The 23,214-nt window shown below is 37.1% G+C and overlaps 3 protein-coding genes and 1 long non-coding RNA gene across 5 annotated transcripts; all 4 read left to right on the top strand.

The window, feature by feature from the left end:
• The first annotated feature begins 3,190 nt into the window (after nucleotides 1–3,190).
• On the top strand, nucleotides 3,191–3,915 carry LOC147938665 (uncharacterized). 2 transcript variants are annotated; one of them, XR_015565265.1, is made up of 2 exons: nucleotides 3,191–3,375; nucleotides 3,634–3,915. It is a non-coding gene; the product is annotated as an uncharacterized LOC147938665 (long non-coding RNA). The 2 variants fall into 2 exon arrangements; XR_015565266.1 differs by having other exon boundaries at nucleotides 3,194–3,375; nucleotides 3,628–3,915.
• Nucleotides 3,916–7,866: 3,951 nt separating this feature from the next.
• Nucleotides 7,867–9,622, top strand: LOC147938666 (replication protein A 70 kDa DNA-binding subunit E-like). The gene is made up of 9 exons (XM_087465708.1): nucleotides 7,867–7,990; nucleotides 8,060–8,156; nucleotides 8,235–8,359; nucleotides 8,453–8,537; nucleotides 8,619–8,882; nucleotides 8,959–8,990; nucleotides 9,032–9,084; nucleotides 9,188–9,346; nucleotides 9,437–9,622. The coding sequence occupies exons 1-9, from the start codon at nucleotides 7,867–7,869 to the stop codon at nucleotides 9,620–9,622; spliced, it is 1,125 nt and encodes a 374-aa protein (XP_087321834.1).
• A 1,897-nt stretch (nucleotides 9,623–11,519) lies between these two features.
• On the top strand, nucleotides 11,520–13,594 carry LOC147938667 (uncharacterized). The gene is made up of 6 exons (XM_087465709.1): nucleotides 11,520–11,961; nucleotides 12,053–12,388; nucleotides 12,519–12,591; nucleotides 12,669–13,177; nucleotides 13,247–13,330; nucleotides 13,458–13,594. Exons 1-6 carry the CDS (start codon nucleotides 11,520–11,522, stop codon nucleotides 13,592–13,594), a joined length of 1,581 nt encoding a protein of 526 aa, XP_087321835.1.
• Nucleotides 13,595–14,218: 624 nt separating this feature from the next.
• On the top strand, nucleotides 14,219–15,006 carry LOC147938668 (uncharacterized). The gene is made up of 2 exons (XM_087465710.1): nucleotides 14,219–14,484; nucleotides 14,604–15,006. The coding sequence occupies exons 1-2, from the start codon at nucleotides 14,219–14,221 to the stop codon at nucleotides 15,004–15,006; spliced, it is 669 nt and encodes a 222-aa protein (XP_087321836.1).
• The last annotated feature ends 8,208 nt before the right edge of the window (nucleotides 15,007–23,214 follow it).

Raw genomic sequence — 23,214 nt, forward strand, 5'->3', positions numbered from 1 at the left:
TTTTGTTTTAATTGAATAACACAAAACTTTTACTGACTTTATAAAAGTTTGAATCCAATAACTCAAATTTGTTAAGATTTTAAATGACTTTTTACAAATCACAAACTAATAACACTAAACTTTAACAGAGTTTAACAAAATCTTGATCTAATAACAACAGATTCTACATAACATTTAAAATCTTTAAAACTCTATTCAAATCTTAAACCAATAACCCCCACTTAGAATTTGTCCATTTTAGTGGTGGAGAGCCTTGGAGGGGATTGTGTGTCCTTAATGGCAGACTTTTGATTCATTGTGCCCGTGTGTGGCAGTCTTTTGAGACATTGTATGGCCTTTGTGGCGGGCTGTTTAGCCAGTTGTGTGACCTTTGTGGCAGGCTGTTTAGCCAGATGTATGGCCTTTGTGGCGGGCTGTTTAGCCAGTTGTGTGGCCTTTGTGGCGGGCTGTTTATCCAGATGTGTGGCCTTTGTGGCGGGCTGTTTAGCCAGTGTGGTCTTTGTGACGGTCTTTCGGGAAAACTGGTCTTTGTGACGGTCCTTCGGGACGAGTGGCCTTGGTGGCGGTCCTGTTTAGGAAATTTGTTTGGCCTTGGTGGCGGTCATGTTTAGGACATTTGTTTGGCCTTTATGGCGGTCATGTTGAGGACATTTGTTTGGCCTTGGTGGCGGTCTTGTTTAGGACATTTGTTTGGCCTTCGTTGCGGCCCTTGTGGCATGTATATGATCCTTGTGTGGTCATGAGGTATTCCAGTGAGGGGATATGTGGTTGGTAGGACGTTGTGATGTTTTACGCGAGCCACGGGAAGGAAACCTGGATAGGGATAGGACTCAGACGTGTTCAGAATTGTTTGCTCGCGACTCTTGGCAGACTTTGGTTCTCCTAGTACTGCCATATTCTGAGACTTTGTGGCTTGGGAGTATGGTTGGTATATCGACTTCGGATAACGATTCGGGGGTGCGCTGTAGGGTGGCAACCCGAGAGACGAATATTGGACTTCCTTATATATATTGGCATGCGGGCTTAGGCCCGATGAGGAGCCAACATTATGGCATGCATATTTAGGTCTGATGAGGAGCCAGTAAAAACTCAAGGTTTAGACCTATTGGTAAAGGAAAGTCCAAAAGTCGAGAGCAAATAATGCCTGGAGCGTGAGTCTATTGCCTAGAGGTGACCTTCCGTAGATCAGTCGGAGGAGTGCGGACCGTGGAGACGGTTGCACGGGAGTCCTTGGCTGATAGTTGTTTGAGATTCGTGGACGAATCTATATGTGTGGGGGATAATTGTAACACATGCAAACCAAAACTGTGCGTTTTGGGGGTGTCGATCGACACCAAGGGGGTGTCGGTCGACACCATTGATTTCTGGTTCGACCAGTTTGATTTAACTATCGATTTGGACCGGTTCAGTTTAAAGAAACCATTGAACCGAGATTTAAATGGGAGAAAACGACATAGGGTCGTTATATGTTTTTGTCTCACGCCGCTTTGAGAGAAAACAAAGAGAAAGTATGTTCTTGAGCTTTTTGGTATTTCTTGGGAGATTTGTTGGGAGATTGGTTGGCTTTTCTTGGGAGATTTGAAGCTAGGAAGAAGCTAGAAGGTTGCTGGGAGTGTGGGATTCGTCATTGTTTATCAGATTCTTCCTGCAGAGAGGAAAAGGCAAAGTGTGATGTGAAATCAAGGCAATGAAGAGGAGGATGTTCTAGGGACTCGATTGGTTGTTGTCTGGCATTGCTAGGTTGCTAGAGTTGAGTCAGTAGAAACATTGCTAGGTTGCTGGTTCTATGATTCATGTTGTTTAGTTATTGGATATTGGTTATGTTTTGAATATTGGTTATTTATTATTGGATATTGGTATTTATTATTTCCGCTGTAAATTGGTTGCGATTGTGGTTAGGTGGCTAGTGGATATGGGACCACTAGTTGTAGTTTATTATTTACTATTATTATTATTATTATTTTGTTAAAAAATGGGTCGGGTCGTTTCAATTATGTCTTGAATTTGAACTTAAATTTAAACTTAATCTTTAATCAAAGTATTTTTATAGTTTTATGTATATCATTAATTAATATTGATATATATTACACTACTACCAATATGTATTATGGGGACAAAGAATATGCTGTATTTCGTTATTAAGTAAAGTTGGAAATATATGAAATATTAGCTTTGATTGAAAATAGATTTGATGATAGTAGAATTGTAAAATTAAACCGATAAAATCAAAAAAGATACTGAAAATATCTCAATATCATAAGAAAAAAGGGTATAAAGAGTAAACTATAATTATTGAATACCAAGAATTTGTTAATACACATATAAACAGAATACTATAATAATCGAATTACAAATAATTGGGAAAAATACCATTAAAGTATTCTCGATGATATAATTGTTATACTTATTGACATTATCTATTGATGAAAAATTCCAAAAAAAAAGAAAGAAAAGATAAACCTATATATTTATACACCTTTAAATACATGCTAAACTCTATACATAAAAATAATTACTTTAAAAACTTAGATTTTTACGATTCATTTTAATCTAGTTTATGCTATCATGGCTAATCTACTTTCCAATGCTATAAAGAATAGAATCGGGAAAAAAGACTATTTTGTTGATTTGAACGACTTGAACCCTTTCATTCATGAGTGGAAAATTAGAGTAAAGATTCTAAGAAAATTTGAGTGTGTTCATCCTCTCTACAATTCGTCTGATTTGATTTTGGTTGATGAAAAGGTATTTTTATACGATCTCTATATTAATATTTTCACAGTAATTTTTTTAAAAAACCTTGGAGTTACAAATTATTTACAATCCTATGCCATTGGCATTTATTAATTTTCACATATTAGCAACAAAAAAATCGAGTCAATCGTTTTCCTTTATCAGAACCCTATAAATCAGTTCGAAATCGATTTTGTATTTGCATCATTATTACTCACCACATTCAATTCGGAAATTAATATTCCCCCTAAATCTCTATATGCAAAACCGAAAAAATAAATAAATTAAAGTCTCAGAAAATATAGATAAAGTTGGTATATTCCTAATAATCAAAAATTTTACAATATTTAATCCCTAATTAGTAGCATTAACCGTTAAATCTTTTTGTGTGCAAAGGTTGAAATGTTCAACCTAATTTAGAGCCTACAAATTACTTGGCCCCTAATCGCAAGTTAGTATCACCAACAATATCAAACATACGAGTGTTTTGTCAAACACCCTTTCTATTCACAATGGCTGATAATTTCCCTTTCCTCAAAGATGTATGCCCCTAAAAACCTGCTTGGAGGGTTGAAGTCAAGATCCTCCATTCCTGGCCAAAACACACGTGAAACATTCGAATTGGTTCTGTCATATGAAGTGGTAAGAATGTTTTTAATTACACTTCTGTCAATTACTCCAAATACTAATTTAGTTGAGCGTCATTATTCATTACATTGTAAAATAATTCACGCATGAGTGAAGAAAGAGTTGGTCCGCAAGTGGTCAAAATAATTCAAGTAGGCTCACAGATGATAATTGTGTGTTAATTCAAGTAGACATTTGGTCTTAATTATGCAAGTGGTCATGCAGTGTGACCCTAAATCTGATTCTAACTTTCTCTCATTGGCAAAGTTTCAGAAAATCCAGTATCCAAATCTGAGAAATTGTGACAATTGGGGAATCTTGAAGCCAACAATAAGCCAACACCAATAAAGATTTTGAACTTATAAATGAAACGGGAGTGTTGTATACTATGTTGATAGTCTATATATCCATGTTGTTTTATTCTCCTGCTAATGATTGATGTTAAAATTACTGTCCACACGCCATGGCGATGAGAGAATGGAATGCGTATGTTTTCATAATGTTGTCTATTGTTTTGCTTATCATATCAATAAAATTAAGTTTTCAGTTTCTACTCATGACTAACCACGTGCGTATCTTCATGTCTATATTTTTCCCGCTGTACACCGCGGGACAATATTTTTACAATAAAAAAAATTAAATTTTAAAAAATTGTATTTGTTTGTTAATTTTGTTTTTTTTGTTTAGTGTTTAAGATTGTATAATTATATTTTAATTGTTAATTATAAAATTTGATCAGTTGTATACCGTAGAAACACGACAATTATTTAGTTTTATTTATACTAATGTTACATTTGTACCATATCGAATTTCTTATGACTATAAAAATAGAAATTTTTACTGCTTTTTAGATTTAACCCGTGAAAGAATTATTCTTACATTATTATATTTTTAAAATTTTAGTGTTTTTAAATTTAATCCGTAAGTTTAAAGTTATTTAGATTTAACCCGTGAAAGAATTATATCCATAAAACTTATTATATAGTATACCGCATATTAATTTATATTATAAATACTCCAATTTATTAGATTTAATCCATGAAATAATTATTTTTACATTTTTTATCAGCATATTAATAACCATTAAAGTTTTAATTGTTCATATGAAACAATATAGTTATTACTGAATATTAGAGTTTTTAAAAGAAGAAAATATTGTATAGATATTTTTGGCATATGTTATTAAGTGCAATAAATTTCTTAATATATAAATTGTTTTAGAAAATTATAAACCAAATTTGTAGAGACATTTAGGAATCTAATTGATTTCGTTTGTATGTGCAATTTTTTTAAGGATTAACTTTGTAAATAAGTATAAATTAAAGGACACCAAATGTACTTCAATTTATAGAAACACCACGGGATAATTATTTAGTTTTATTTATTATAATGTAAGAAATCTAAGGAATCAACTCCTAAGTAACTCAAATCAAGTAATGTAGATTACAATCAAAATATGTAAAGCAAAATTTTCTATAGAAAGTCTATGCAAACAAAATCTCTAAAGATAGTTTTGATGATTTTATGGGATTAAAACTTTAATGGGTAGAGCTGTTTTTGGAAAAATCGGAATGTATAGATATTGTTAAGATTTTATGGCAATAAATGTAACAAATATTGTTCGATTTAAGAAAGTTTAGTATTTGAGTTTCTCTGCAATGTTATTTATGGAGTTTTTTTAGGGGTTAATGTTGTAAATAAAAATTTAAATAAGCAAAACTTAAAGGGCATAACACAAAATATACTTCAAAAATGTTAATATAGATGCTAATTGTTTTGTTGATATATTAGATACATATAATTCAATATCACCCACTTATAAACAACTTTTGCTAGACTTCTTTAGTTACTCTTTTAATATCATTTTTATATTATTGACTAATTTTTTACAGCATGTTACTGTTTAAAACATGTTATCTCTAAGGGGAAAAAGAAAGACATTTGATATTATGTATATGTTTACTTTTAAATGTTAAATATGTTATAAAACGGGGTTATATTGCAGATTTTTTAAAAAAGGTTAGACAGTTTACATTAACATTAGTATAAATTTTTAAAATAGCATTAGTCTCACCCTTGAATACTGGTTAAATCTTCATCTTATTGTTTTGTTAACACCATCAATTTTAGAATATTAGACATATTAAGTTGATTGATTACGTATCTATAAAATCAAATTGTACTATGGGTGAAATTCTAGAATTGATAATCAAAATAAAATTTTACAATTTTAAACACTAAACAAAAAAAAACAATATTAACAAAAAAATAAATGTAACTTCAAATTTATAAATTTTAGCTATAAAAAAATTTCCGCGGTGTACCGCGGGTTAAAATCTAGTATTTTTCATAAGTTAAGTTGTTCTTTACATATATTAATAAAAATTTCTCGCAGGGTCAAAAAATACACGCTTTGATGGGTCCTAGATTTCGCGACGTTTTTTTAAACAATTTGAAAGAAGGAGAGTGGATCATGTTGGCAAGTTTCTCACTATGCAGAGTTACCGGAAATTTTAGACCAACTGATCATCGTTTTATGATACATTGGAGAACCTTAACATGGTTTAGAAAGATTGCTGCTTTGTCTTCAAATCATTCTTCTCTTCTGTATCATTTAATGATATCAAAAGTGGTTATTTAGACTCTGCTAATTGTGTTGGTAAGAGAAACGATAACATTATATAGATTTTTAATATCAAAACACTAATTGATTGTAAATTTATAAATTATATAGATATCATCGGAAGAGTATTGCGGGTTGGAAATCGCTTTGAGGAAGGTCCTCCCGACAAATAATGGAATGAGTTGAATGTTGATTTGGAAAATATCGAGTATGTTATTTAAATTCATTAAACTAAGATTATGTTGTGACACTTTGACTAAATCCTAATAATTTTAATGTAGGGGTGATCGATTGTCATGCCAATTACCAAAACCTTATGCGAACGATTTCTTTAATGATTGGATACATTGTGTTGATGATAGCGTATGTGTCATACGCTTTGCAAGAATTGAGAGAAATCAAGGTTTAGTATAATTATATCTCTATATGTTTAGTTATAGTTTCATCAATTTAAATGGTTTAATATAAAAAATTACAGTTTGCTTCTTATAGATTCAATCATGGTGACCATAGTGCATAATTGTACGAGAGTGATGATAAATCCTCCATGTCTGCAGGCCACGCAGATGAGAGATGCCTTTGATGATATGGAATCCTGATTTTTATAGTTTTGAAGTTTATGGGCTTTTAATTGACATGGAATCTTGATTTTTTATAATTTTTAAGTTTTTTACCTTTTGGATTTGATATACAATTATTCAATAATTTGAAGCTTTATGGTGTTCGGTTTGAACTAAGATTTACAAATATTATTTATACATTTAAAATATCACATATTTATTTATACATATAAAATTTCATATTTACAAATTGTACTATAGATATTTTAATTATATTATTTATAAATAGATATTCAAAGATATTATTCATAACGAAAGAATGATCAAAATTTATTTCATTTTACTTCTAACTAACTATAAGGGTAGTTACAAACTTTTAGGAAATATAAGATTATAAAATAAAAATATTTAAGTCCATAATATAGATATAGAATATATACTTATTAAATTAATATAATATTTAAAAAAATTCTTGAGCGAATTTAGTTATATTATATTTACACGATTATTATAGAATACTGGAAAGGTAATTTGGAAGAAATTGATTATCACTTATATTTATATTACTATAATCCTAAAGAGTCGAGTATTTAACTTTTCCTTTAAAGAGATTGATTCATTATTATCATAATATACTTACAAAAATGTTAATTAAATATAGAAATTATCTTAAAAGTAAAATATCCTTAAAATTTATATGCTTATCGTCTGAAAATGTTATATTGACATAATTTAAATATGATAATTATTATAATGATTCTAAAAAGGAAGATAAATTCAAATTCAATATTATCATATTAATTATATATGTAAAAATTAAGAATTGGATACTCTATATATAGTGATACACATTGAATCATTGTGTACAATTCAGCGATCCTTTTTAAAAATCAAAATATTCATTATAGCCTCCAAAAAAAATCATTATCCTTCCCTATGTTAACATTAACCAGATCAATCCTGCTCTTGATCACTAGAAGATCAGGGTTCGTGTGATAAGACTTTGGAAAGCATTCAAATCACTGCAGATGGTTTTGGTCGATGAGGAAGTTTGTTTCGATTAATTCAAGTTTATTTCAAAAAACTTTGTTAACAATAATTTAAATAGTTTATTAAAGCTTTTCTACACCTTAATAACGATTTTGATTTAAACGTATTGACGACTGCTTTAAATTTAAGGGAACAAGAATTCACGCGTCTATTGAGGATGCATTAGTGAAGAAATTTCATAACCAGATCAATGTTTGTGACTCGAAAATAATCGATACTTTCTGTTTGGTCGATTATGATGGTGATTACAGGACAAATGCTTTGGGATTTAAGATGGTGTTCTATAGAACCACCACAGTTAAACCATGTGATGATTTTCCGGCACGAGTTCCTGAAAAATACTTTCAAGAATTTTTAACTATTTTGGCTGGAAAAATAGATAAACAAGTATTGTTTGGTAAGTTGTGAAACTCATGTATATATATACTCGGTTGTTGATTAGTAACTAATATTGTTATGTTTTTAGATGTGGTGGGCCAAATTGCTGGTGTTGGTTCTCTTGATAATGTAAACACTAAGGGAAAGGACAATGTGAAGATAAGTTCTGACTTACAAGATTTAAAGTCTGTTTTAAAAAAAAACAAAAAAAACAAAATACAAATATTTTATAGCGGAAGCTAACTTAAACTTTGTCTTTACAGTGGTGACCGATTAAGTTGTACGGTATGGGGTGATCTTGCTAGAACTTTTGAAGCTTCTATAAAAGAACACGAAGACTCGGTTGTTGTGTGTGTGATTAGATTTGCATGTTTGAAAGAGTGGAAAGGTAATTTTTTAAATGATATTTAGTCGTTTACTGTTCTCTGATTTAATTAGTTGAATTATCATCTTCTTGATAAATCCTAAAATTATTTCGCAGGCAATTACAGTGTATCAAACGCATTCAACACCACAGATATTCACTTAAATCCGTCAATTCCCAAAGTCGAAAAATTCCGACAAATGTATTTAGTTTTCTAGAGCATCAATTAGACGCTAGACATGTCTAAACGTATTCGCATTCTTATCTTTTATGTTTTTTAAAGGATGCCAAACACTAGCGTTGTTGACTTGGTTCACAATGAGGATGAAGCGAAGAATATACAGCCAAAGGTAACTTTGTATGAGGAGTTTTTCATGAAAATGAAAAGAACGATCTGTTCGGTCGAGACAGTGCCTAAGTGGTATTACATTGCATGCAAAGAATGTAGAAAGAAGGTTCAACCATATCCAATAGAGTCTGACAAGGGGAAAAAACGTCTATACAGTTGTGGTGTTTGCGATGACGATGTCAAAGAAGTTGATTACAAGTATGTATTACTTAATATGATTAGAATTGTGTTCATGTGAATATGTTGATCATTTGATTGCTTCTATGTTTTTTAGGTATAAACTCATACTACACGTTTCGTATGGAAGTTCTCCAAAGATTAAGCTTTTATTTTTTTTTATGGTCTAGCCCAGCTTTTTGTTGGTAAAAAGGCGGATGAATTGGTTTTCCAAATATCCGAGGTACGTTCTAACAGGATAGACAATGTACTTTCTACCAGAATATATATTTTCTAGGATTCTATAGTAACATGCACTTTTCTAACAAATTTGAAACAATGGTCAGGACGATCTAAACATCATGCCCATTTCTCTTTCTGCTCTAATCGGGAAGACCGTGCTCTTTAAGATTTCTATCACCATTGATAATTTGAAAAGTGACAAGGCTTCTTATGTTGTTGAAATTTTTTGGGAAAAAGAGGATATGGTAAACCAGTTTGTCAAGGTAATATACTAAATTAATAATGTAGACTATAAGATGATTAAATTAATTATTGTAATTCCATTATGTGCTTATCCATAATAAAATTGCTAGGAAATTTACGGAAAGGTTAATGATAATTACCAAGAACTAGAACCAGCTGAACAAATTCTACAACTTACGTCAGAGGAATCAACATCACTTTCGTCAAAGAGGGAGATGTCTAGAATCAATGAAGAAGTCGTACGAGGTTATAGCATGACTACTAGGAAGAAGATCAAGATTGAAAAGCAAGCATAGTATTATGCTTATGTTATGAATTATTTTAAAAACAATATATGCTTTTGATATTCGTTTTTTTCAAACTTCAGGCCTTTAGTTGCGTTAATAAGAATATGATTATTTATTATTTATAAATTTTGAATTTGTTAAAATCTCTACATTTTATTACTCACTAATAAAATGAATAAGTTTTATTTATAAATTAAAATACGAAAATAGGTATAATCATGTTCCATTTACTATTATTTTGCATAGATACAACATAATCTAATCAAAAACGAAAAAATGGTGATATTTTCCCACCTTTTTTAAAAAAAAACATATATATACTCTCAATTTAATTATGATTAAATAAATATATGTTAAGATAAATGAAAAAATGTTAATTTTACATTTTTGTGATATTGATATTATTATGTGATATTATTATCCGTTTGTGAAAATATTTAAGTAAATTATAGTAATGAGGAGATTATACCTACTGGTCATCATATAAATAAAGAATATCATAGACCTAAAGTTATATATTTCTAAAGAACGCAGATCGTTTCGACTGTATGCATACGATGAGACCTGCAAAATTACCAATACGGAGAAAGAAGGATCTGATTCATGTCGTGAATACAAAGGGTAACTAATATTCAGTTTCTGATATAATAAAATAAGTTTTGATTTTAAATTAATGTTCAAACGTATAAACTTATTTCAAGAGTAATCTCAAAACATGCAAGGATGAAAAGAACGCAAACTCTTAAATCAAATAAAGTTCGAAAACGCAATGAAGATCGTTTCTATATCCACATGTTATAGTATATACTAAATATTTTATTAATAAGTTTTTTTTTGTGTTCACCTATGTAGTTCCTACGTTGTTGCCTCTGATGCATGAAGATTTTGCATGTTTTATTGTTTCTGACTCTGGGTCAAATAATGATAGCGATTCTGATAGCTCGATTGATGAATCTGATACTGAGTATCGTACTACGCCTAATGTAACATGTGAATTCACAGCCGTAACATCTGGGTTACAAATAAATGGTATTTTTGTAAAGCTAAACTTTTTTTTGAAATAATTTTAAATATATATATACAGGTAAATTAATTTTGTATTGCTAATGTTATCAGGTTACTATGATGAAGGAGATCCTTCGTATCTCTGTGAAAATTGTGGAGCATATATGTGGTACGGAGAACGGTTAAACAAGCGAGTAAAGAAGGCGAAACCAATTTTTGCAATGTGCTGTGGAAAAGGGAAAGTCCAACTTCCCAAGCTGAAAACTCCACCGAATACATTATCGGCGTTGTTATATAATCACGATGATAGGAGTGACAACTTCCGTTATAATATAAGAGCATACAATATGATGTTTTCCTTCACGTCATTAGGTGGGAAAATAAACCATTCTATTAATAATGGTAGAGGGCCGTACGTGTTTCACATGTGTGGAGAAAACTATCACCGTATCGTAGATATTTTACCTGAACCTAAAGAAAAACTGACGTTATTACAACTTTATATACATGACGTAGATAATGAAGTCCCTAACAGGATAAATGTGTTCGGTTCAGTTTCATAGCTTTAAAAAATATTTATCTGCAGGTCAATTGGTGACAGTTTGTCTTGTGGGAAGGTTGTTAAAGGGTGGGGACCAGGGTTCGAGGAACGCCTGGCGCACCAATGAGGGGTTAGGATCGATGCCCTGCAGGGCCAGCTTCGGGCATATGGGGGCAAGCTAGCGGTGAGCTAGTGGGGTCAACGGGACGGGTTGTCACACCATATGGAGAGGATGGTTACAGGTTAGGCATTGACATTGGTTTTGTAGATACGGCTGGACGAAAAAGGAAAACAGTCTCGATGAGAGAATTTTATGCTTTTCGAATATTTGAGAGATATCAAGAATCTTCTACGATTGTGATGTCGGGGAAATTATATCAGCAATTTTTGGTAGATGCATTCACAACCATAGAATCTAACAGACTGAAATATATTTCCATGAACCAAAACAAACTACGGACGGAAAGAACCGATAAAATAGCTGAAGCTGTTTATCAAGGAAACGAAGATCTTGCAGAACACGGAAAAAGAATCTACATTCCTTCATCGTTTACAGGTGGAAAACGTTATAGGATGAAACGTTATTTAGATGCGATGGCTACTTGCAAGTACTATGGTTTTCCCGATATTTTCATAACAATTACTTGCAACCCCAAATGGCCTGAAGTTGTTCGATATCTAACAAGGCATGGTCTTAAGCAAGAAGATAGACCAGATATATGCTGTCGGGTCTTTAAGATGAAGCTAGATAGACTAATGGAGCAAGTGACTAAAGAAAAAACTTTTGGTGTTATAAACTCTGGTATGTTTCATATTATTAATCAATCGACTTTCTATACGTTACCATGTTAAAACCCAAATTTATTAACAATGGCTTTTGTTTGTGTGTGCAGCTATGTATACAATAGAATTCCAGAAGAGAGGTCTGCCTCATGCACACATGATTTTATTCTTGCATCCAGACTATAAAATGCGTACACCAGAAGACATTGATAGATTCATAAGTGCTAAGATTCCTGATAAAGAACTGGACAAGTACTTATATGAAGTTGTTTCTGATGTTATAATTCATAGACCTTGTGGTATTCATAACAGAGGAAGTGCTGGCATGAATAATGGTAAGTGCACTAAATTTTTTCCAAAACCATTCATGGAAAATACTGTCGTCGATGATGCTGGTTATCCAATATACAAACGGAGGAAAAACGGGAGATTCGTGCATAAAAAAGGTTTGATTGTGATAACAACTTTGTTATTTCGTACAACCGGGATTTTCTATCCGTTATCGTGCTCATATTAATGTTGAGTGGTGTAATCAGTCACGTTCAGTGAAATTTTTTTTTAAGTACATTACCAAAGGGCCAGATTATATTCGAGCTAACGTAGGAGAGGAAGACAATCAAAATGAAATCAAGAAATTCTACAACTGCAGGTATGCCTGTTCATTAATTTCATATAAATTTAACCCTATTAATTTAATATTTAATAATAGTATTATTCTTTTATTAGATATATCTCCGCATGTGAAGCAGCTTGGCGAATATTGGCTTTTCCGATTTGCTATCGTACTACTCCCGTTGAAAAACTTCCGTTTCATCTTCCTGGACAGGAATTAGTAGTTTACAACGAAGATGATCCTATTGCAGATGTTATGAAGCGTTCAGCCAGAAGATCTAAACTGTTGGCATGGATGGAATGCAATAAAAAACATCCAGAAGGTAGAAGTCTCACTTATGCTGAATTTTCCAACATATTTGTGTGGGTTCATAGTAAAAAAATCTGGCAACCAAGATCTAAGAGAAGAAAAAGTTTTGCAGTAGGCAGAATTACATATGTACCACCTTCTATAGGCTCGGCGTATTACTTGAGAGTTTTACTTAATACAGTTCCAGGGGCCACAAGTTTTGATTTTTTAAAGACGGTAAAAGGTAAATTGTACAAGGAATTTAAAGATGCCTGCTTTGCATTGGGATTATTGGATGACGACAAAGAATATATTCTAGCTATAAAAGAGGCAAGTATGTGGTGTTTTGGGCCGTTTCTAAGGAAGTTGTTTGTCATACTATTGTTTTCGAAAAGTGTTTCAGTGCCTCTCGATCTCTGGGTCGCTACAAAAGATATATTGTGCGAAGATATTTTGTATTTGCAAAGGAACCGTACGAACAACCACGGTAAATACATTGTTTTTAATAAAATATATATATAATAAAATTTAAAGTTATATTGATGTACACAAACATCTACGATTATTATTCTGATCATAAATATGTCAACTAAAAAAAATACTCTGTAATGCAGGTCTAATGTTAAGTCAGGATAAGATAACAAACCTATGCTTAGCTGAGATTGAAATGATTATGCGATCCAATGGAAGCTCTCTGTCAACTATTGTGAATATGCCTAAACCAGACCAATCTGTGATTGATAATAATTAGAATAGGCTTCTGATAGATGAGAGAAACTACAGGCGTGTTGAGCAAAGAGAGGATTTTGACAGGTTGTTACATATGTCAACCGATGAGCAACGAAGTGTCTACCTATAAATTATTGAAGCTGTGAATTGTAATAAGGGAGGTATGGTTTTTGTTCATGGATTTGGTGGTACTGGAAAAACATTTTTGTGGAGTATTCTTGGTGTTGATATTCGATCTAGGGGTGATATTGTTCTTAATGTTGCATCGAGTGGTATAGCTGCTTTACTTATGGAAGGTGGCAGGACAGCTCATTCTAGATTTGGTATACCCATCCATGTGGACGAATATACAATATGTTCGATATATGATAAATCACATCTTGCCGAGTTGATTAGAGAAGCAAAGCTCATTATATGGGATGAGGCTCCAATGATGAACAAATTTTGTTTCAAAACCTTAGATAGGAGTATGCGAGATATTATGAAGTGTGATCGGGTTTTTGGAGGTAAGGTTTTTGTTTTAGGGGGTGATTATAGACAAATTCTACCGTTTGTGCCAGAGGCTGTTAGAGTTGGGACAGTTTGAGCCTCTATAAACTCATCGTTGCTTTGGGATAGTTGTAAAGTACTTCGGCTTACACAAAACATGAGGCTTCGCAAGGCAAAAAATAGTCAGGATGCAGATGCTCTCTCTACGTTTTCAAAATGGCTACTCGATATTGGGGATGGCAAGATCAACGAGCCTAACAGTGGTGAGGTCAAAATAGAAATACCCGAGGATTTATTAATTGCTGCATCTGACAATCCTATACAAGCAATTGTTAAACAGATATACAGTACATCATTTGCAACAAGGACCGATGCAAAAAATTCTTTTGCGAAAGAGCTATTCTTAGTCCAAGAAATGATGACGTCGATAAAATAAATCAATATATGCTCTCTCAACTTCCAGGTATATTAAGAGTGCAAATTTTTTTTGGCAAACAAAAATCAATATAAACGGTTTCTTATTTTGGTTTTATTATACCCAGGGGAGAGAGACAGTATTTTAGTTCAGACAGCATCGAGACTTCCGATACAAGTGCTTACGACGATATGATCTACACTCAGAAATTATTAAACAGTATTCACGTTTCTGGATTATCTAACCATGTTCTGACGCTGAAAAAGGGAGCACCTATCATGTTGCTTATGAATATTGATCCTAAGGGAGGTTTATGCAATGGTACAAGATTGATTATCACTCAAATGGCTAATCATGTTATTGAAGCAAGGATTGTAACAGGTAAAAGAAACGTCAACGATAAAGTTCTTATCCCTAGGATGTTTGTGTCACCACCGGATGAAAAGTTTCCCTTTCGTATGAGCCGTCGTCAGTTTCCCGTTGCTCTTGCATTTGCGATCACTATTGAAAGGACCGACCTTTTTTTTTAATAATAAATAATATATATATATATATATATATATATATATATATATATATATATATATATAAATAAACTACAACTAGTGGTCCCATACCCACTAGTCACCTAACTACAATCACAATCAACAGCGGAATAACAATACCATCAACAATATCCAATAATAAAACCAATACTATAGCATAAGCAATAACCAATAACAAGATAACCAATAATCTAATAACCAATCATCAGAAAACATGAAACCAGCAACCTAGCAATGTTTCTAATGACCCAACTCTAGCAACCTAACAATGCCAGACAACATCCAATCGAGTCCCTAGAACATCCTCCTCTTCATTGCCTTGATTCCACGATCACAGTTTGCCTTTACCTGCACCACAAACACATATTGAGATGCATGAGTATTTGATAAACACTCAGTGAGGCAATCCTCCCATCTATTGGGCTATACACACAAGCAACAATAATTCCAATGTTCCAAACAAACAACAAACAAAACAAACAAACCAGGAAATCAAACATCGTCTCGCTGGAAGGGAGGTGTCGACCGACACCAGCCTAGTGTTGACCGACACTGGCTCAACGGTGTCGACCGACACTACCCCACAGTGTCGATCGATGCCCAATTTGCTGGTGTCGACCGACACCAAGTGGTGTCGATCGACATTCCCTCTGCAATCGCGATCCGCTCGAAGCCGAGAGTCGAATCTCTCTCCCAAACTCCACCAAACTCCACCAAATCATCCATTACTCGAAACCCAAGCCTTATACATCTGTAAGAACCTGCAGCAACCCATCCCAGCAAGAAAAACACACAAACAAGCAACAAACAAGCAAGAACAAGGAATCAAAGGCTTAGATAAGCCATGGTCATGCACTCACCTTCTAAAATGAAAACCAACCGTTAATTATCAAATCCTTCTGGTGAAAAGCTATCCCTAGATGCCACGAAGCTTCCCACAAAATTTCAGCACGATCAGATCTCATATGAAACCGCAATCGATCCCGAAACACCCGCTGGTCTCAATTCGCGACTGAGAAGAAACGCCCCACCAAACTGTCGATATCTTCTACAATATTAACTCAAATTCACTTCTGTAAAAAGGAGAGTGTACGAAAATCTCTTATGTACAATCCTACCAAATATCAATACCTTTCAAAACGATTTGAGCAGTCGGATCCTCCTTTTCCCAAACCCTGACGATTCTGTTCCTTTTGCTTTGAACACTCAAGTTTACTCTCCCTTCTCCTCTTTCTCTTTGTTTCCAGCGGCTAGACAACAGCAAAACACGACCTAGGTCGTTCTTCCACTTATATATCACGGTTTAATGGTTCTCCTTAAACCAAACAAACCAAAATGATTAAAAACTCAATCTGGTCGAACCAGAAAATCAGTGGTGTCGACGGACACCACCTTGGTGTCCATCGACACCCATCCCCAAAAACCAAATTTTTGGTTCGCGGATGTTACAATTCTCCCCCACCAATCTAGATTCGTCTTCGAATCTCGAATGACCATCAGCCAAGGACTCCCGTGCAACCGTCTCCACGGCCCGCACTCCTCCGACCGATCTACGGAAGGTCACCACTAGGCGATAGACTCACGCTCCAGGCGTCATTTGCTCTCGAATTTTGGACTTTCCTTTACTCATAGGCCTAGACCTGGAGTTTTTATTGGCTCCTCATCAGACCTAAGTCTGCATGCCAAATGTTGGCTCCTCATTGGGCCTAAACCCGCATGCCATAATATATAAGAAAAAATCAAAACTCATCTCTCGGGTCGTCACCCTACAGCGCGCCTCCGGATCGTCATCCGAAGTCGATATACCAACCATACTCCCGAGTCACAAAGTCTCCGAATATGGCAGTACTAGGAGAACCAAAGTCCCCCAAGAGTCGCGAGCAAACGATTCTGAACACGTCTAAGTCCTATCCCTATCCAGGTTTCCTTCCCGTGGCTCGCGTAAAACATCTCAATGTCCTACCAACCACATATCCCCTCACTGGAATACCTAATGACCACACAATGGTCATATACACGCCACAAGGGCCGCCACAAAGGCCAAACAAAATGTCCTAAAGAGGACTGCCACCAAGGCCAAACAAATGTCCTAAAGAGGACCGCCACCAAGGCCAAACAAATGTCCTAAAGAGGACCGTCACAAAGACACTCTGGCTAAACAGCCCGTCACAAAGACCATCTGTCCCAAAGGACCGTCACAAAGACACTCTGGCTAAACAGCCCGTCACAAAGACTATCTGTCCCAAAGGACCGTCACAAAGATCATCTGTCCCGAAGGACCGTCACAAAGACACTCTGGCTAAACAGCCCGCCACAAAGGCCACGCAATTGGCTAAACAGCCCGCCACAAAGGCCACACAATGGCTAAACAGCCCGCCACAAAGGCCACACACGGCTAAACAGCCCGCCACAAAGGCCACACAATATCTAAAAAGACCGTCACACCCGGGCACACTGACTCGAAAGTCCGCCACTAAGGCCACACAAGCCCTCCAAGGCTCTCCACCGCTAAAATAGACAAATTCTAACTCCCGTAAAACTTTCCATATTTAGCACTTTCCATTTTTGGAAACTTCCCACTTTTGGAAACTCCTATTCCAGGAAACTTTCCTCCAAAAACCCCGCCTCACGGAAACTTTGTACCACGAACACCACCTCTTCTTGTTAGTGAGTCGCACAACCAACCATCCCAAGCGACCGAGTAACAAGAGAGATGGGCGGGAATACTCCATTCCCGCTCCAGCCACGGATTACAGATGGGACCAGGCTAAACAAGCTCAAGTAGCGGCTTGCTTCTCATACCACTTCTTGAACCTTGCCTTCATCTTTGCCTCAGGCTCCCAAGTCTGCTCCTCAACACCATCACAGTCCCACAGAACTCTCATTAAAGGAATCTTCTTCTTCCGAAGTTCCTTGATCCTCCTCTCGAGAACCCTCACTGGTCTCGCCTCCAATGTCATGTTAGGTTGAAGATCCTCAGGAATCTTAGCCAACACCTGCTCACTCTCACGGAGACACTTCCGCAACATAGACATATGGAAAACTTTATGGAATGCACGCATCACCTCAGGTAACTCCAATCTATATGCCACTGGTCCAACCCGCTCAATCACTCTGAATGGACCCATATACCTCGGACTCAACTTAGTCTCTGACAATGACCTGTTCAGACCCCGCAACATGGCCATCTTGAGGTACACTCTGTCTCCTACCTGAAACTCAAGATCTCTCCTCCTCCTATCAGCATAACTCCTCTGCCTATCCTGAGTCTCCTTCATGTTCAGCTTGAGAATCTGAATCTTCTCTGAGGTCTCCTGAACAAAACTAGCACCAAACATGCTCCTCTCCCCCACCTGAGTCCAGCATAATGGTGTACGACATGGTCTCCCATACAAAGCCTCATAAGGAGCCATCTCAATACTCGCCTGATAGCTGTTATTGTAAGCAAACTCTACCAGGTTCAGGTGATCTGCCCAATGGCCACCCCAATCCAACACACACATCCTCAGCAAATCCTCCAGCGTCTGGATCGTCCTCTCAGACTGTCCATTTGTCTGGGGATGATAAGCTTTACTCATATGCACCTTAGTGCCCATCTCTGCCTGAAATGCCTTCCAGAACACCGAAGTGAACTTAGAATCCTTGTCAGACACAATGCTCGCTGGCACCCCATGCAATCTGACTATCTCCCTCACATACTTCTTAGCCAAGACCGCTGCTCAATCAGTGTTCTTAATGGCCAGAAAATGTGCAGACTTAGTCAACCGGTCCACAATGATCCAGATAGCATCAAAGGTCAGTGACACTGGCAATCATACTACAAAATTCATCGTGATCATATCCCACTTCCACTCTGGAATGGATAGACTCTTTAGTAATCCGCTTGGAACCTGATGCTCAGCCTTCACCAGCTGACACACGTTGCACCTCGCGACCCAACTAGCTACAACCTTCTTCATCCGGACCTAATGATAGTACCTCTTGAGATCACGGTACATCTTAGTCGCTCCTGGATGAATAGAAAACATGCTCGCATGAGCCTCCCTCAAGATCTCCTATCTCAAATCCCCATCCTTGGACACACAAATCCGACCGCGCACCAAGATAGTACCATTAGCTGAGACCTGATACTTTGAATCAATATCCTTAGAGACATTCACCAGCCCCAAATCCTTCTCCTGAGCCAACCACACCCTGCTCAGAAGATCCGCTCCATAAGCCGCCTCCTAACCCAATGGTTCTCGAGAAACCGCACACAAGCTCAACGCACTGATCTCTCCTACCAGAGACTTCATCTCCTGGTCCTGTAGTAACCTGTCAAACCAAGTAACTCCTGCTCTCAGTGACATTCTGTAGTCTAGACCAATCCCTGATAGCCTGAATCTTCTCCAGATCTACAGAAACTCACTCTACAGAAACAATGTGACCTAGAGAACCCATAACACGCTGCCAAAAACTACACTTGCTCAACTTAGCAAACAACTTCTGCTCCCGCAGCTTCTCCAGAACTGCCCTCAAATTCACTGCATACTCCTTAGGACTCTTAGAAAATACCAGGATATCGTCGACGAAAATGATGACAGACACGTCCAGAACCTCCTGAAACACACTGTTCGTCAATCTCATAAACGTTGTTGGTACGTTATTCAACCCAAAAAGGCATCTCCACGAACTCATAATGCCCATACCTCATCCTGAAAGCCGTCTTTCTCACATCTGCCTCATCTATCGGTATCTGATGATAACCCGACGCCAGATCTACCTTAGAGAACCAAGTAGCACCCCTCAACTGATCCAACAACTCATCGATTCTAGGAAGAGGGTACTTGTTCTTCACAGTGACCCGGTTCAAACCCCGACAATCAATGCACAATCGGAAACTCCCATCCTTCTTCTTGACAAATAACATTGGCGCTCCCCACAATGATACACTAAGACGGATGAATCCCTTACTCAACAAACCCTCTAGCTGCTTCTTCAGCTCTGCCCAACAAACACTCAAGTATGACGACATCAACTCAAAGCCACCTGAATGTCAACCCTCTTGTTCGTCCAAGAACCTCCAGTAACTTGCCTCTTAGGGAAAAAACTTCCACAAGATAGCTTATTCCAAAAATAGCTTTCCGCTTGGCAATTCTCCACAGCAAATCATCAATACGAGCGTAATAAAACAAACAAGTACCATACGTTCGCATATTCTGATTCACCGCTTCAACTGCTTTGCAAGCCGCTAACTCAAACCACTTGACTTATTCCCTCCAACAAACTTACCAAAACCTTGAATCTAGCAACCCTGTCCATCTCCAATGAACTTCATCCAGCATCGTCGTAATGATTAGTTTATCCTGCCATGAAGGCTTCTCGTGAACTTATGTATCTGGCAAACATGTCTTTCCCGGTTCAAACCTGCTGTAACTCCCCTTCCAGGGACTCCAGCACCACCGGCCTCACAATCCTGGCGCAAAGCCAAACATTCATAACCGCTCTGGTCATAAAACCCTGTCCCAATGGTCAACACATCCAAAACCCGAGATTAAACCACCGTCAATTATCTCGAGTTCTACATCAATCGTTATGTTTATACTCACGTCCTAGGCATTGCTTGCTCCCAACTCTTCCTCTCTTAGGTCGCAACCTTCGAGCCATACCGATCTCACTCTCAGACCAGTGTCTTCGAGTTATACCGTCTCACTCTTGGACCACAATCCTCAAGATCTCGGTATCAGGGGAACTACTCATCCCCTCAGGGGAACATCATCCCCTCTGCTTCTCGAAGCCCTCAGCCCCTCAAGCTATCGGTATTCAAGGGAATCACCATCCCCTCAGGAGTAACAATCCTTAACGACTATAAACATCTCTCGACACAAAGTACCTCCTGTGGTCCGAGTATAACATTGCAATGTTACACCTGCCCACTCAACTTCCAATATCCAACTGGATTAACCCCAAACAGAGAAATATCTGCTCCAACTGCATATTTCCACCTATCCGCCTCTCTAGGCCCGATACCCCTTGAGAATAATCTCATACCGCTCATCTACAACTGCTCCATCCCCTTAACATAAGGTGGAAAGTCCTCAACTTCCGCAGCCCTCGGCTGCACCCCGCCACATGCGGCACAACTGGAGCCTACACTGGTACCCCTCTCGGTAACCGCTCCAACAGCACGCCAACAGATCCACCAAGCGATCATCTCGACCTTGGGCTCCACCTGCTGCAACCCCACACCTGGGTTCCCAGCACTCCCGACACGCTCACCGGCTAACCCTCTCTGGTCCCTCCTGCTACGCTTGCGACCCTCTGACGTACCTCCTCGTGGAACTTTAGACCACACACTCGCTGGCCTCGGGACCCGCCCGACCATGACCAAGACCACGTCCTCGTCCATGGCCAACAACTCAAACACCTTTAACCACTGCACTTCCAAGAAAAGAGGCTAACAAGTAAACTCTTTCATAACACAAATACACAAAAAATATAAACTCACCGTGGAATCACACTGTAGGCTCGAAGAGGATGTTCTAGGATTCCATGCCACACACAATTGACTAACTCACATAATCAATCAAAGCATGCAAATCCCAAACATCTACAGCACCAAGCCTAGTGAACCCAAACCTAGAACCGTAAGGGCTCTGATACCAAAATGAAATGACCGACCTTTTTTTTTTAATAATAAATAATATATATATATATATATATATATAAACTACAACTAGTGGTCCCATACCCACTAGTCACCTAACCACAATCACAATTAACAGCGGAATAACAATACCATCAACAATATCCAATAATAAAACCAATACTATAGCATAAGCAATAACCAATAACAAGATAACCAATAATCCAATAACCAATCATCAGAAAACATGAAACCAGCAACCTAGCAATGTTTCTAATGACCCAACTCTAGCAACCTAACAATGCCAGAAAACATCCAATCGAGTCCCTAGAACATCCTCCTCTTCATTGCCTTGATTCCACGATCACAGTTTGCCTTTACCTGCACCACAAACACATATTGAGATGCATGAGTATTTGATAAACACTCAGTGAGGCAATCCTCACATCTACTGGGCTATACACACAAGCAACAGTGATTCCAATGTTCCAAACAAACAACAAACAAAACGAACAAACCAGGAAATCAAACATCGTCTCGCTGGAAGGGAGGTGTCGACCGACACCAGCCTAGTGTCGACCGACACTGGCTCAACGGTGTCGACCGACACTACCCCACAGTGTCGATCGATGCCCAATTTGCTGGTGTCGACCGATATCAAGTGGTGTCGATTGACATTCTCTCTACAATCGCGATCCGCTCGAAGCCGAGAGTCGAATCTCGCTCCCAAACTCCACCAAACTCCACCAAATCGTCCAATACTCGAAACCCAAGCCTTATACATCTGTAAGAACCTGCAGCAACCCATTCCAGTAAGAAAACCACACAAACAAGCAACAAACAAGCAAGAACAAGGAATCAAAGGCTTAGATAAGCCATGGTCATGCACTCACCTTCTAAAATGAAAACCAACCGTTAACTATCAAATCCCTCCGGTGAAAAGCTATCCCTAGATGTCACGAAGCTTCTCACAAAATTGCAGCACGATCAGATCTCATATGAAACCGCAATCGGTCCCGAAACACCCGCTGGTCTCAATCCGCGACTGAGAAGAAACGCCCCACCAAACTGCCGATATCTTCTACAATATTAACTCAAATTCACTTCTGTAAAAAGGAGAGTGTACGAAAATATCTTATGTACAATCCTACCAAATATCAATACCTTTCAAAACGATTTGAGCAGTCGGATCCTCCTTCTCCCAAACCCTGACGATTCTGTTCCTTTTGCTTTGAACACTCAAGTTTACTCTCCCTTCTCCTCTTTCTCTTTGTTTCCAGCGGCTAGACAACAGCAAACACGACCTAGATCGTTCTCCCACTTATATATCACGGTTTAATGGTTCTCCTTAAACCAAACTAACCAAAATGATTAAAAACTCAATCTGGTCGAACCAGAAAATCAGTGGTGTCGACGGACACCACCTTGGTGTCCATCGACACCCATCCCCAAAAACCAAATTTTTGGTTCGCGGATGTTACAACTATAAACAAAAGCCAAGGTCAGACGTTGGAACATGTTAGATTGTATCTACCCAAGCCCGTATTTACACATGGACAACTATACGT

Source organism: Camelina sativa, chromosome 9 (assembly GCF_030686135.1).
Source record: "Camelina sativa cultivar CO46 ecotype springtype chromosome 9, ASM3068613v1".
NCBI lineage: Eukaryota > Viridiplantae > Streptophyta > Magnoliopsida > Brassicales > Brassicaceae > Camelina > Camelina sativa.

Excerpts from the sequence above, each read along its gene's own strand:
- LOC147938666 (XM_087465708.1), top strand. The coding sequence starts at position 7,867 with ATGGTGTTCTATAGAACCACCACAGTTAAACCATGTGATGATTTTCCG. Across the intron at positions 8,157-8,234 it reads TCTGACTTACAAGATTTAAA|TGGTGACCGATTAAGTTGTA; the intron begins GTCTGTTTTAAA and ends TTGTCTTTACAG. Across the intron at positions 8,883-8,958 it reads GTCAAAGAAGTTGATTACAA|GTATAAACTCATACTACACG; the intron begins GTATGTATTACT and ends TATGTTTTTTAG.
- LOC147938667 (XM_087465709.1), top strand. The coding sequence starts at position 11,520 with ATGTCGGGGAAATTATATCAGCAATTTTTGGTAGATGCATTCACAACC. Across the intron at positions 12,389-12,518 it reads GAGATTCGTGCATAAAAAAG|GGCCAGATTATATTCGAGCT; the intron begins GTTTGATTGTGA and ends ACATTACCAAAG. Across the intron at positions 13,178-13,246 it reads TCTAGCTATAAAAGAGGCAA|TGCCTCTCGATCTCTGGGTC; the intron begins GTATGTGGTGTT and ends AAAGTGTTTCAG.
- LOC147938668 (XM_087465710.1), top strand. The coding sequence starts at position 14,219 with ATGAGGCTTCGCAAGGCAAAAAATAGTCAGGATGCAGATGCTCTCTCT. Across the intron at positions 14,485-14,603 it reads TTAGTCCAAGAAATGATGAC|GGGAGAGAGACAGTATTTTA; the intron begins GTCGATAAAATA and ends TATTATACCCAG.